We start from the raw sequence: 15047 nt of genomic DNA on the forward strand, positions 1-15047 counted from the left end.
CTGTGCAGAAAAAAAAAAACAATTACAAAAGGTTTTCCTAAATAGGAGGGAAGAATGGTGACTTTTTTCCCTCTCCATGAACAGACAGTCTTGAAATTTTGAGTAGGAAGAAAAAGCCATTTCAAGCAAATTAAAAAATGCTAATCTGATTGTCATAACATTAACCTTAAAATTTTAAGCAGCACCAAAATAATAAAGTTCCACAGCCTACTGAATGTTGCATAAATGCTTCCAGGCAGCAATATTTTAGTGCAGGATAATACTTGGCAGTAAAGAAGTGTTAAGAATTCATGGTGGGCAAAGATATTAATGAAGCAGTCTCTACCCCTCCAGAACAGACTGCATAATTTAGCAATCAAGCTATAATTCATTCAAGAATAACAATGGCTGAAACTTAAGAGGATGAGAAGAAAATTTTCACAATTAGTTCCTTAATGGTGCATTTTAAGCTGCACTTCCAGCTACAATAAGAAAGTTTCAAAGTCTGGCATCAGATTCAACTTCAAAACTGGTTTTTCCTTTTGATATTCGGAAGAGGAGGTTCCTGCTATCCCAAAAATATGGTTCAATTATTGCTGTCAACATACTGTTTTGTGTGACCAGCACCACTTTCCTGCACATTTATTCCAACAAATGAAGAATGTAGGAGCTCTGAGGTAGAATCACTTCTACCTTAGAGCTCTTACAGAACAGACAGCAGAAGAGTAACAGTAGTGACTGGTAATAGTCGTAAATGTTACATTAAAGAATAGCTAAAATGCTAGTGAAATATCTTTTATAAGAACTTACATTTATCAAATATGAAAACTGCGCTTACCTTAGGGAATTGTTTTACGGGAATCAGAACTTTTTGTCCCAACTTCATATTCTTATTGATGACTACATCAATATACTTTTCTTCTTCCTTTCCTTCCCCTTTTTGGAATTTTTCAATTTCTGTTAAAGAAAAAGTTATTTTTTAGTTTAATGCAACAATTTAAAAGCCAAGAATCTTCAAATTCAGCATAAATAAATTTCGAAGCTAATACTGTATGGCATACTTATGTATTGTGTAATCAATACATGTAATTGGTTATACAAGGCCAATAGGATAAAGCATGTTTCCCTTTTTTGTATATTCATGTTTATACCAGCACCTGGAATTAGCATTGCAAACACTGTACTCACTTAACACTTAGGATACATTTTTTTATATGGCTCAATTAGTGAAAACTATTCCTAAATACCTTTGAGCATGTATAAATTAAAAAAAAACATAGCATAGTTTAATATTGAACAATTTTATTCCTCTTCTATAAATAGAGTATCAGTTTTAATGGTGTCTTTCTACAGTGGACTTAGGAACAAATGTCAAGGTAATCTTCTGGAATTTCAGAAATGTAATTGAGGCACATAGATCATACCCAAAAATCTGAGATTAGTGTTATACCAACAATGACATTATTAGGAATGGGATTTAGAAGTTCAAACCCTGGCTTGCATTGACTCAATTCATTCCAGAGGCACACACAAAACTGACTCTTGATTATACTTTTCTCCAAATATTGACTCTCCAGTGTGCTAATGAAAAACTGCAGATTTCATTTCATTAGAGGGGATTCATGAGGAACATAGAGGGAGATGAACTGAAGCAGTTTTGCTGGATTGGGTCCATCATGCTGCAGCACTGAAGATGTTAACACACACCAAAATCCATCCCATTTCACAAGTGCCAGACAAGTTCTGCTGTGGGAATCTAGCACTTGTCCTCCACAAGTATCTCCATATATCTTGTTCAACTCTTACAACAAGAAACACCCTTCTACTCTACTGGACCACTAGAAATTAAGGACATTCATCAAGACCCTGCAGTTTCTTTAATGGGAATGTGATCTTAGGCTGAGAGGAGACTGTAATGAAAACTTGAATGCAAAGAAACCAATCAAAAATACAAGAGAAACCAGCCCTCAGTACACTTTCGAAGACAGTCTGGTTTGAAATCATGTCCAATGAAAAACAGAATAAACCAACACATTTCTAACTACAGAAAAAAATCCATGCATTATCAGCAGATTTGTTTAATGAATACCAGTCCATTTCAATTTACCACTACAAAAATTAAGATGCCAACATCTTTTTAATAACTGAAACTTATCTTCCATGCAAGTTTTAACTTCACTAACACGAAACAGGAAATAAAGAATTTATCCAAGTTACTGTTCAGTCCCTGAAAACTAAGGAAGTCAATCCAGCCTCAGACTATCTGAAGGCTTCTTGAAGGAAAAGAATTCCCCAGCTGTACTTTCAAAACTTCTTGTCAAGTCTCTATGAACTTTTTGATTCCTATGGGTTGTAGCAATGTAAAAATTCTGGAGAAGCTCTATCAAAGCAACCTTGCTCCAGCATGTCCTTTGTTTCATCATGCTCAGTAAAAAAAAAAATGTCTCCAGCACCATTATCCTACCAGCTAACAACAACTGAAGAATATTCAATATTCAAGAATATTTCAATATTTGAACTCTAGGTAAAAATGGAAATTTGGAAATTCCCAGACTAGGGAATTATGGGCAATTAATCAAATGTAAAGTTACATCAATTTAATTTGGAACTCATTTCTAGGTGATATTAAGACTAAAATTTTATAGGGTGTGATGTTCCCACTCGGGTATTAGGTGACTGGTACCATTTAAAAGCCAAAGTTTCCAACTATCACATTCAGGTGTAAAAGCATAATACTGTCACAGCACTCAAATAGAGATACACCTCTAACACTGCTCTTTCCTCATGTAACAAGAGCAGTAATGACAAAGCTCTTTGATTTCTCTTGAAAAACAAGATTAGGTACTTAAAGGCTTTTATGTTATACACGTAGAAATACAACACTAAATTTTAAGGCTGCTGTTGATGTTACACTGTTAGTATAAATATTCAAGCTTAAAACTGACCAGCAATTTGCTAATCTTTAGCAATATTTTACACCATGAAATGCTGGTTATTAAAACTGTAATAAAAATACATCCATTTGTAATGACTGAAGCAAATGCAGCTGCAACATAATTTGATATGATTTGATTTAGTATTGATTTTAAATGTTAGGACTAAAATTTTTTCTAAGTCAGAAAAGCACAGTTAAATTCCATTAAATATCAAACTCAATTAATGCATTTAGCTGTATTTCTTTTGTGACAGAGCAATGCACCAAGACCTCCCAGGTAGTTCGACTGATCCCAGCCTGATGCAAGACATTTATGAGTTCTCAGTCACTGTAATCATTGTAACAGTAAAGGACTTTTTCCTGAAGAATCTAAACTTACAAAATAAAAGTACCTTTAACATCAAAGCCTACCAAGTTTTTATGAACTGGCAAAGCCAAAAATTTGTTTCCTCATGTTGAGTCATATGCTGTTATCCCCAAATGCAGAGCATGACATACACTGCAATCCCCTGCCCAGCTGAAAGTGAGAATCACAACTTTATGAATCAGGGGTGGCTTAAGGAACTTCCTAGAAATAGCCAAAAAATATTACACCTGGAAATGAGTTGTTTCAGACACCTCAGATGCACTTAAAATGCAGTAGAAGAGTTAAGCACAGAGCTCTACCTCAGTAACATTCTTCAGCTGAGCCAGCTGCATAAATCCCTTAAGAGATCAATACAGTGCTACATTGTATTTCCTAAATACTTTAGCTCAGAAAAGTTATTTGAATTGGTATCTGAAGGACTTGTTTGCAACAATGTGATTAATGCTAAATATGCTCATATTATGGGACTGCTTTGAGCTGATAAAAAACATAAAAAGACCATTCTCTTCTTGCTCTAGTAGATGCTAAACTTCAAGTCACTAAAGTAATAATTAAAAGAAACCCATTACTTACTCCAAAAATCAGTTTTCCTAAGCCAAGTATCTACACACTTCATTGACCATTTTAAGCAAAAACCCTTTATTCTTTTACTTGCACTGTTTAAACAACTTTTTCTTTTTTTTTCCTTGAAGAAGCTACTGAAACCCATTAAGAGGCTGCAAATCAGCTCTCAGCAAAATGGATCACAATTTTCCCCATTTGTTTTAAAGACAAATTAGTTTACTAACAAACAGCCATAGCCCATTGCCAAAGCAATGCAAAGTAAGATTAAGTAATTTTTTCCTGTTATGGTCTAATGTTAATCAAACTGATTTAAGACTTTCTGCCTCTTCATTGCTGTTGTAAACGACTTTAGTTTTGTATGAACAAAGTCCAGTCCACTGATCACATTTTATCTTAGATTTTCCTTTTTTTTTATTTCTTTGCACTTGAAATCTAAGATGAACAGGAAATACAGCTAAGCATTACAATTTTATCCATATCTGCACAGCTCTTGCAATATCATTCACATACATCAAGCTTTAGATAATTAGGGAAAAATCATGCCAGATCACACAGGAAATCCAATCAGATTTTCAAGGTCAAATGGATAGGAAGATTTGCCTTTTCTTAATCCTTAGATTACATTCTGCACTGCTTTGCTATATGAAGCAATGCCATTCCCTAGATCTCAAACAGTAAATAAACATGTGATTAAAGCTTCCCATAATGCTAGAGATTAAAATCTCATGTTCTCAGACCAAGGATGCAGCTAATGCAACGGGAATTTAACTGCATGCAGTAATAACTGCATGGATGGATTTTTTTCTTTAGATTTAATCATAGCAGAGATCTAAGCAATGATTAGTCCTCAGTTAATTCACCAAATAACAGTGGTAGATACATCAGATAATGACAAAGAATAAATGTTTCATATTATTCTTCAATTAGAATTAATCTTCCTGGGGCAGAAGTACAATCCAGGATTCCAGCTCCCTCAGCTAAGCCAATATAAATACTTGTGTTTAATGCTGAGCAAAGTGATGCCCTATTTGTCTGTAGTAAATCAATATAATAAATATAAGAACTAATGTCAATCTCAAAGTAAACAGAAATGTTTACTGCATTTGTCCTTAAGGCAATATTTCCTTTACACAAGACCAGGAGAAACAGAAACCAGGTCAATTTGCCTGCAAATCCCTACGAAAGCTTCTACTTTATTTCCTGAGATTCAGATGTCTTACCAAAAACACCATCATATACAAATAATTTTGTACTAATTTTTCCTGCTTTAGGTGGAAGAAAAAGCGAACAATGCAAGGCTCATTCAAGGATAACCACCTGATCACAGCTTAAGAGAACAGGGCATTGATGGAACTGCACTGCAATTGCACTAGAAGTAGTTTCCACATTCATTTTGAAAGTGAAAATATTCTAAGAATTACATTATCCTTAAAAAATACTCCTAAATCAAGCGGGTTTGAGAATTACTAACATTATACGATAGAAGCAATAGATTTTGCTTTATTTGGGCAATTTTATTGCCTTGTATCTAAGAAAAGGAAACATCAAAATTTAGACTCAATCAAGCATGTTGTACAACTACTGAAGCATAGCCCAACAGCAATAACATTTCTCAGTGAATTCTCACAACTTCACAGTTGACTTAAAATCACACCCTCCTCAATTCAGAAAGCTCTTAAGTCAAACTAAAGGCTAAGTATCTTTACATATTTCCCCTGTCCTTTTAGCCCTTGAAAACTCACTGCTTCTGCCCATTGATGGAGACAGAACACTGAGCTCAATGGCCATTTCCCCTGGCAGCATGATTCCTTTTGGTTTCACATCAGAAACAAATCAAAGTGATGGTACTACAAAAAACAGACCTTAACTTAGTAGTTTGCATATTATGAAGACCCCCTTTAAGGAACACAGTCAAGCTTTGGTAAGAGACAAGCTCCCACAGGAAAAGGGGGCTCCAAGTCAGTTGCAGAGGAATTTCAGAAAAAAAAAAAAAGTTTTTCTTTAATGGACAAAACCTGACAATATCAGCATTCCATACTATTTATTTGGAATTTTTCACTGTGGCAAAACCCACAATTTATCCAAGAAGACGCATCTTAAGAATACCTATTCTTAAAAAAAATATTTAAATTTTCCCAACGAAGCCAAGTCATAAAAGTCTGCTGTGCTGGGTGCTGACTAATTGCCCACAGACCTTCCTGGAGTTCTGTAAATCCAGAGTACACAAGATGGTGAACCCAATTACAATTCTAAGTTTAATTAAATTGATGAGACCTTAATCTCATTATTGCAGTAGTAAAATGGTCTTGATTGTGCTTTAGATTATACATCTTTTACCCTGGACTCCTTTATTCCCTGCCCTGCTAGGGGGATGATTAAAAGTTCTTAGAATCAGCACCTCTCCAACCAATATTTCTCATCTTTTGAGCTGAAAACAGTACTGCACAACCAACTTGAACTAGAATCACCACACCAAGGCTTTAATACATTCCAAAAGGTTTGCTGAAATAAACCTCACAGACTTCCTTACAACAGCCTCTAAGAGACCTACTACTCATTCCCTGTCCTCTTGATCAGCATGAAGCTGCACAACCTTCCCAATTTTTGCACTAAACAGGAGAGGCAACCTTAGCCTCCTACCCTTGAGTATCTTAAAACATGTCTAGCATAGTCTAGTTTGCTTCAAAGCAGTTTCTCTGTGTAGACATTCACAAAAAATGCAGATTTTCCCAGTTTCGACTATATATGGCATCCATATCCTCCAGAAAAACACACAATTAAGTTCAGCAACTAAACATTTTTTGATATGAGTAAATGCTTAGACAAATATCCCTTTTTCTATCCTCTAAGATGTTTCCAAAGTAAATGCTAATTAGTGCGTCTCCATTAAAAAAAGAAAAAAAAAAAGAAGAAAAAAGGGAAAATTAGGGAACTAAAGTAATCAAACAAAAATAGTCTCAAAATGTTTAAAATAAGGAAACTAAATATATGTGGAATGGAAACATTTAGACTTATCCTGAAATGGGTCTAAAACACAAATAAAAAATGCAACAGAATTTTCAATTTTTAATGCAGTTTTTCTATTAATGCACCCACCCCCATTCCTTTACAAGCCTCAGAAAACTTCACCTATTCTCCTCAGCCAACATTTTAATCCTTTAAAAAGTCATTTTAAAAATTGCAAGTTTTGCATCCATAATAGGTCCTAATTCTTAACTGGCAGAGAAAGTAATGCATTAAAAGCATGAATTGTGCATAAAGAAAACACACTAATTTGTTTCAACTAATGCTCATTATTACAATAGTTGAATTCCAAATAACTGTCTTTCATATGCCACCTTAATTTTGTAAAAGCAACTGACAATGAATCTAATTTCAATTTACAATAAAATAAGCAGTTCATGCCAGAATGATGTCTACAGCATTCAGAATCCTCAAATTAATAATAATATCCCTGTTGAAGGACTCAAACCAATCTTTATTTAAATTGCATTCACAGGCATTAAAAGTTCTATTTTTCAGTCTATGTACTACTATCTGTACTGATCTGAAAATACATTTCAGTCACCAATACGACAAATATTTTGAATATGCTTTTTTATTTAAGCAATTCAAAACTAAATGAACACCCATTACCTTCAAATCAAAAATTACTTCACTAAAATCTGTTTAGACTCATTAATATTTTAGCAGTAAGGTAGGAAGCACCACCGTAGGAACTGTCAAAATCATGTCTAAGGTATTAACAGATGTTTAATCAGTCTTGCTCAGGAAGAAAACAAGAGGTAGATGCAGACATCAGTCCCGTAACCTCAACCTACTCCACTGAAAATTATTTATCTCATTGTGAAGATAACTTATAATAAAATGCTAAAATCAGCTGTATGATTTACCCACTGTACCTACTGTACGTTTACCTACTGCAGATCTTTCTTTAAGCATGAATATTTCTAAATTAGCAAGGTCAGGCGTCCACTAACTACAAAAAGTCAACTCATTTGTTCTGTAACTTAAAAAAAAAAAATCCAATGTACAGAGCATCTTTAACTACTTGGTGCATAGGACCCAGGCAAAATGAAATTAATATTCTGTATCAAGAGTCCTTACAAGCAGCGGTTCCGCTTTTTTCATTTCAGCATATGAACACAGCCACGTAGCTCTTACACAAGATTTCACTTGACATTTTGGTGAGACATCAAGAAGGGCCCATAATCTTCCTTCCTTATCATGTACACAGCACTGCAGAGTACTATGAACCTTCTGAGACTCCTCTGACAACTTTCACAAGAAAAGGTGTAAATCAGATCTCAGCTGAAAAATGGACACAACCTGCAGCTCAATATGCAAATATCACATTTTAAACTATTGCCAAGGTGAAGCAGTAGCCATAACACATCCAGCTGTTGATCCCTACAACAGATAGACTTGAGCACTATTAAGATCACACTTTAAGACACTGGCAAAGACTGCAGCCTAAAGATCTGCCAGCAAATTCAAACAAACCATATTTAATACTAGAAGATAGCTATGCTAACAAAACACATCCCTGTGTTTTGTATAACTGATAGTTACACAAATAAGTGAACAGCTGTTTACTTAGCATTATGCAAGATTTATGGAGCCATCAGCAAAACCAAGTGTTATCTTTTACTTCTCTAAAAATCATTTTTAGGCAACTTTGCCAGGAGCCTCCATCCCAATGACAGAAGGCCATAGTAGAGCCTCACACTCTGGCAATCCTTAATTCAGTAATGTGTCATATCCCACTGATAAATATCAGTAAAACCCAGTTCACACTTTCTGTAAGTCTTGAAATCATCAGTAAAGCAGAAGTTTCAGGAAACATACACAAATCCTGAGAAAGCTGGCTGCTGTCATCAATAGGCCACTGCTTTTGTAAGGTTATGGTCATCAGGGAATTTCACTGATGCCTGAGGCAAAGCAGCCCTATCTTCAAGAGCAGAGAGAAGGTTTTGGAACACCACAGCAAGGTAAAACTCACCTTGATTTCTTGGAAGGTGATGTAGTAAAGAGCTCTTGAAAACAATTTCCAAGCACAGAAGGCCAAGATGAGAGCAGTTTGCACAAATTTATGGCAGGGAAATCACACACAACAAACAGCACTATGAACAATGTGAGATGAGACAAGAGTTGATGTGTCCACCCCATCTGTAGTATGGCTTTTGATAAGCTTCCCACACCCCATCCTCATGTGGACTGATGAGGCACAGGATAGAGACATGAAAACTGAAAACTGACCTGCCTGGCTCAAAGGACTCTGTCAGGGGCATCACAAGCAGGGGCCAGACATCAGTGGTGAGCTCTGAGGGTCTATGATATTTAACATGCTCATCAGTGATCTGGCTGATGGCACAGAGTGCAGTTTCAACAGCTTTGCACAACGGAAAACCAGGAGTGATCCAAACACCAGAGGGCTGTGATGACACTCAGAGTGCCTGCAAGAGGTGGAGGAATGGGCAGCAGTCCTGTGCAGCTCAAAGGGAAGTGCAAAGTCCCGTGCCTGAGGAGGAACAACCCCATGCAAGAGAACACCGTGCCTGGAAACCAAGCAGCCAGAAAGCAGCTTTGCAGAAGAGGACCTGAAGCTCCAAGCAGGAAGGTGAACTTGCAAAGGCCACCAGTACCTGGGCTGCACCAGAACAGCACTGCCAGCACTTTGGAATGGTGATCCTTCCTCTCATGCAAGTTTTAGCAAGTGTCTTGATTTCTGCTGCTTTTCTTTTTGAACTTTTTTTTTTTGGAGGAAAGATTTGTTCCATCTTTGGTAGTTTTAAAAAAGTACTGGCCCTAATACATTCTTCCCCCTGCCCAAGATTTATTTCTCATGAAATACTGGAACATAGAAAGCCATGATTTGTTACCTGAAAACATGGTAGAAATCAATGTTATTCATTTATCAAAGGAATGCTAGAACAGTCCAGAGAAACAGATATGGACAGACCCAGGGTACAGCAGTCCATTGTTTTCCCTCTCCATTGTGCAAGGCTGAAAATGCACACAGCATGCAGCTCTTCCCACTGCTTCCCAGAATGCAACATTGTCCAAAATGCATTTTCTGTCCAATAAAAACTTGTCACTGTCCATATTTCACACAGAGTTAAGGAAAGGAACAGAGATAAAGCTATTGCAAATATCTATCGTGTTTTTAAATTCTTATATTTAATTCAGTGAAATTCAGAGTTAGCCCCAGACACTGCTATGACTTAAACTCACACCAAATGATCCTACATAAGCTCTACCAACAAGTATAACCTCAACCTTACTGCAGAATTGATAAAAAACAGCTATTATTCTGTGGCATTGCACTGAGTGAACTCAGAAAGTGAATGCAATCACTGCTTAGAGCCTCTAAAAGATGAACCATTAAAAACAGCATAGACTGGAGTAACCTTCATGTATAATCTCATTTCAACCTACAGTTTGTAATTTTCTCATATTGCTGATTTTTAACACAAGCTTCTTGGTCCTTTGATGTAAATTTCTCAGAATCCTGAGAAATTTTACATCTGAAACTTTCTTTACTAAAGCAGAAACTATTGATGTGCAAGTAAGCTGTGAAAAAGTAATCCTGTATAGAAAGAACAAAAAACCACAAAAACAGGTCTATGTCATGGGTCATAAAATAGATGAATTGTATATTTTACTCTGCAAAACAAAAAAATAAAACACAAATTTTAAAAATGCTTTCCTAATATTTAAGAAAAAGGTAACAACCTAAAGCATTTGTGCCTTCTGATCCACAGACGTAGGAAACAAACCTATGGACTGTGGTTGGCACATGTAAAAGAAAAGGGACTGATTCCAACACACCATCCTGGATTAGTTTAACACAACCCTAATCCTCAAACCTCAAAGCCAGGTTGGATGGGCTTTAAACAAGCTGGTCCTTGTCTGTGGAAGGTGTCCTTTGCCTATGGCAGGGGGGATTGTACCTAGATGACCTTTAAGGTCCTTCCAACACAAACCATTTCATGATTCCTTCAGAAGGCCATGACTTCCACTGCCAGCAGATAAAAGAGGTAAAGCACCACTTTTGAGAAAATTATTGTAAGCAGTACTTTTATTTTTGTCACCCATTATAGTCCTGGGCTGCAGTAATGTAACTTGGCAGGAAAAACATACAAATGCAGCTTGAACATTTACCGTCCTATGGGAAAGTGCAGCTTAAATAAATTTGTGTGGTAATTTTTTGTATGAGCTTCAATACAAATTGGATGTTAAAAACTTCCAACATCCAAGTCAAAAACTAACTAGCAGAGGGATAACATTAATTACAATCCCTTTCACGTGCTCAATAGCAGGCAAATCCAAATTCTTTTCTGTGATGAAGACACATATTACACAGAATAATGCATATTGCTAGCACATTCAATTTTTTTCCAAATATTATTCTCATAAACTTATTTTCATGAAATTAGTTGAACCACTTTGCAAAATTGTAGAACAAGATCAGACTCCCCTAGAAGTGTTATAAAATTTGAAAGTCTATTTTAGGGACTCAATCCAGCTGCCAATCTTAAGGAAAGGACCAAATATCTTTCAACAGACAAGTTTTTGCAGGAAAGCAGCCACATCTACAGCTGCAATAAATCTCTGCCTCTGTAGGACCATGTGCCTGTCCATGCAGCACCTTCCCTGAGGAAGGCAATCTTTCAGCTTTCATGGCATCTATGAAGAAAAGGTTTTTTTCTTAAACTAGTATGTCTAGCATTCACCTAATAGAACAGTATGCATCTTTCCAAATTTAAGAAAAACTGAAACAAACCATGCTATATAATGTTTTATACCTGCATAAATATATGAAGTAACTACCAACTTATGCCAGCAAGCTTTTGCTGAAACACACAAAGCTAAAATACACTACAGTTTTAGTAGCATTTATGGTATGGGTTTACTTGCCATAAGAAACAGCTCTGACTCAAAATCTTTCTCTAAAGAAAATATTTTCATGTTTACCTTAGATGGAACTAATCAGCTCCTTCTGGTTAAGTTATATTGTGACTTAGTAAATTTGTTTACAAAAAGCATCTTTCTTCAGTAAAAAGTATTTTTAAAAGTCCAAGCTTCTTTCCAACAGACATGGTTATGGTATAACTGTAAGAATCAGGAAAACTTCATGTTCTGTGCAACTACTCAGCAGTCAAGACATTGCAAATTCATTTGCCTTACTCGTTTGTTTTGAAGACAGTTTAAAATCAAATGTTTATATAGAAATCTAAAATGTGATGCCTGAGTTTTACTGCAGCCAAATTATGTCACGTAATTATTTGATAAATTAACTTTAGACATGTTTCTGTTTTAGTTCTCATCCAGCTAATTTCAGAATGCCAGCTTTCACTGAACACTTTTTCCCAGTGATGAGCCCGTGGGTTCTTAGGGGAGTAATTCCTATATTCAATGGTTTAAATAGCATATTTCAGTACATTTCTACAGATTATAACACTGAGAATCAACTACTACAAAGTGTCATGGGCACAAAACAGCTGACACCTTTGAGTGCAGTAGAACAATTGACAGCCAGGAAGTTCACCTACATTCAAGGTGAGACAGCAAAAACAAAACTGGTCATATTTTTAACAGCCATGCTGGGAACCTGCAGAAGCTGCTTCTAACCAGACACCTGCCCTGCCTGTCCCCCACTGCCTTCACAGCCCCATCTATTCAAGTTTCTGCTCCTTCATCACTTCTGTCTGCCAAGAAACAATAAGAAAAGTGCCAACGCAAACTACCTGAGGTGCCATTACTTCTTGATTCAGTGATGCTTAAATTGCCTTTATATGGGAAAGAAAATGTTGATGCTCCATTTTCCACAAGTACAGAATGAAGCTATCTTCTAGATGTGGCAGAGGACAAAGAGAATGAATTTTAAAAAAATACAGCTGCTTAAGAAATTTTGAGTCTGGGTACCTAAAAGATGAAGGACAGCTGAGACAGCAATAACCAATTAATAGGGCAAGACTTTTATATTGCTACTTGAGAGAAACAAAGCAAAAAAAGTGCATTTGGGAAGAAACTCTAACAGTTGCAATGGGTACTTGTGCACCCCTGAAGTCTTCCTAGAGAAAAGGTCGTGTGTTACTAGGTTTCAAATCTCACCTCTCCCTCTCTGTACATTGACCTTAGAGCAAGTGCAGGAATGACATGTCCAGTCACATACAGAGTAACCACCAAAATAACCTAAAGAAGCTGGAATGTGTTACTTTGCATACACCCAAGAAATAAAGGTGCTTCACTTAACTGAAAAATCTGACTGTCCACTAATAGGTCTGAAAAGAACATTTAACCACAGGGAAGAGAAACTCTTTCTTGTGCCAACAGGAGAGACACACTCCCAAATCCCTCTACCAAATCTGACATGTGGGTTTAAAGACTCAATCATCAGTGTGTCACAGAGCCAGAAGATACCAGAAATGCTACCATGAATTTTCGTAGATCATAAATGGAACTACATTCCCAGAGCTGCTCTTTTTACAGGACCCCTTTCTAAAGCAAGACACAACTAATTTAACAGATTACGACTCATACTTGCTATAACTGTAACTTTAAAATATGACCGTAACACTAAACTTTCAGAAAGAACTGGGAATGAAGAAAATCTTTTATCACTAAATTCATACAGCTTTTACTTTACCCTTGCATAATAATTATGTATTGGCAGTACCCCTTGACAAGAAGCATGAGATTAACTATGTAGCTGGCCAGGAATATCTATTCTGTTTAATCTATTTTTCTGAAGGGGCCATCTGCTCTTATTTCTTCATTTTGTGGCTTAGCTTGAAATTGCATTCACTATTCTGTTAGGATTTCAATTAGGTACACATAAAATTTCTCCCATGTCAGGATGGCTGTTTTGAGGATGAAGTACAGTAAGGGGAAAAGGTGTTATAACAAAAAGTTGATTGACTATTATTGATACAGCTCAAACAGCTGATTAGTCATCAATAAAATGAAAGAAAAATAATGCTAACATTTGCTTTATTACAGCACAGCTTGACATCCATTACTAACAGTATGCACAGCCATGTTTAAGGTACCAAACCTGAATAAAGGAACTACGTTTGCTCTCTGCATTCCCTCCACTCAGCTCCTTTCCAATGACTCTGCAGAAAAGCTTCAAATCTAAGCTTTGATAGCAGCTATGAAACCTTTCCAAATGATGAGCCAAAAAATACCTCATCCAGATGCTGACAAGACATACCTAGTGATTAGCATCATTTGCACAGACTTAGAAATAATGAAGTCACTGCTAAAACACTTATTGAAATACAGGCTTCAGGGTTGAGCTCTAGCCAGTTACTACTACTCCAGTGCAATAATACAAAGTTAAGCAAAATACTCTGAAAGAACAGTAAAGAATTAAACCTACAGTTTTACCTTATACTTTATCCAAGTGAGAAAAAAAAAGTACTTTTGTTTCAGATATTTCCTATCCATTTCACTGCTTTCCCCAGAAAAATGACCAAGCAGGAAGCTATCCAGCAAGTTGAGTACTTTAGCTATTGCCTAGAGTAACTAAATAAATACTCAGCATCAGCCTCATGCAAGGCATCAGAGCAAGCAGCCTCCTAGCCCAGGCAGACATTGGAAGCTTTGTTCATTGCTTTGAACACATGAACAGGAATAAGGGATTGGTACCTTCAGGACCTACAACCTACTCAGAGGCAGAAAATACATTATATTAGCACAATGCTCCACACCAGTGAAGTCTAAACTATAAAAGTTAAGAAAGCAAATCACATCCATTTTCCACTATCAGGGCATTAATCTAAAGGATAATTCACTAGGAGTTCTTTATAGACCTGATCCCACAGCCAGCTACTTGCCACTTATGTGGTAAAGAAATGCACACCAGCATTTTTAATTAATATTATATTGAACTATGTCAACTATTACTTAGGATTTCAAACAAGGACTGTTATTTCAGGTCTGCAAACTATATAAGTGCATCTATAAACACATAATTTATAAATACCATTAAGGTAATTTCTCTGTACTCTCCATTTCGTCAGCGGTTAATAAAGGAATATTTCAAGACCTTCAAATTTAGAAGTCTGGGAAAGTTTCTTTTAAAATTTTATTCAAGGTTTTTTAAATTGGACTGACAGCAGTCTTAGTAGTTCAAGCATGCATGAAGAAAACACCACAGGTCAAAGCTACTTCAAGTCATAGAAGGGTTTGGGG

At 36.2% G+C, this 15047-nt stretch overlaps 1 protein-coding gene across 1 annotated transcript in view; it reads right to left on the bottom strand.

Moving 5' to 3' along the window:
• Window positions 1–15047, bottom strand: part of KHDRBS3 (KH RNA binding domain containing, signal transduction associated 3) — an 82249-nt gene that overhangs the window by 54917 nt on the left and 12285 nt on the right. The window contains exon 2 of the mRNA XM_084209883.1: window positions 818–936. Within this exon, the coding sequence (XP_084066009.1) occupies window positions 818–936 (119 nt within the window). The remainder of the gene's footprint in view (window positions 1–817; window positions 937–15047) is intronic.

This window comes from Fringilla coelebs (assembly GCF_963513975.1).
Source record: "Fringilla coelebs genome assembly, chromosome: 1".
Lineage (NCBI taxonomy): Eukaryota > Metazoa > Chordata > Aves > Passeriformes > Fringillidae > Fringilla > Fringilla coelebs.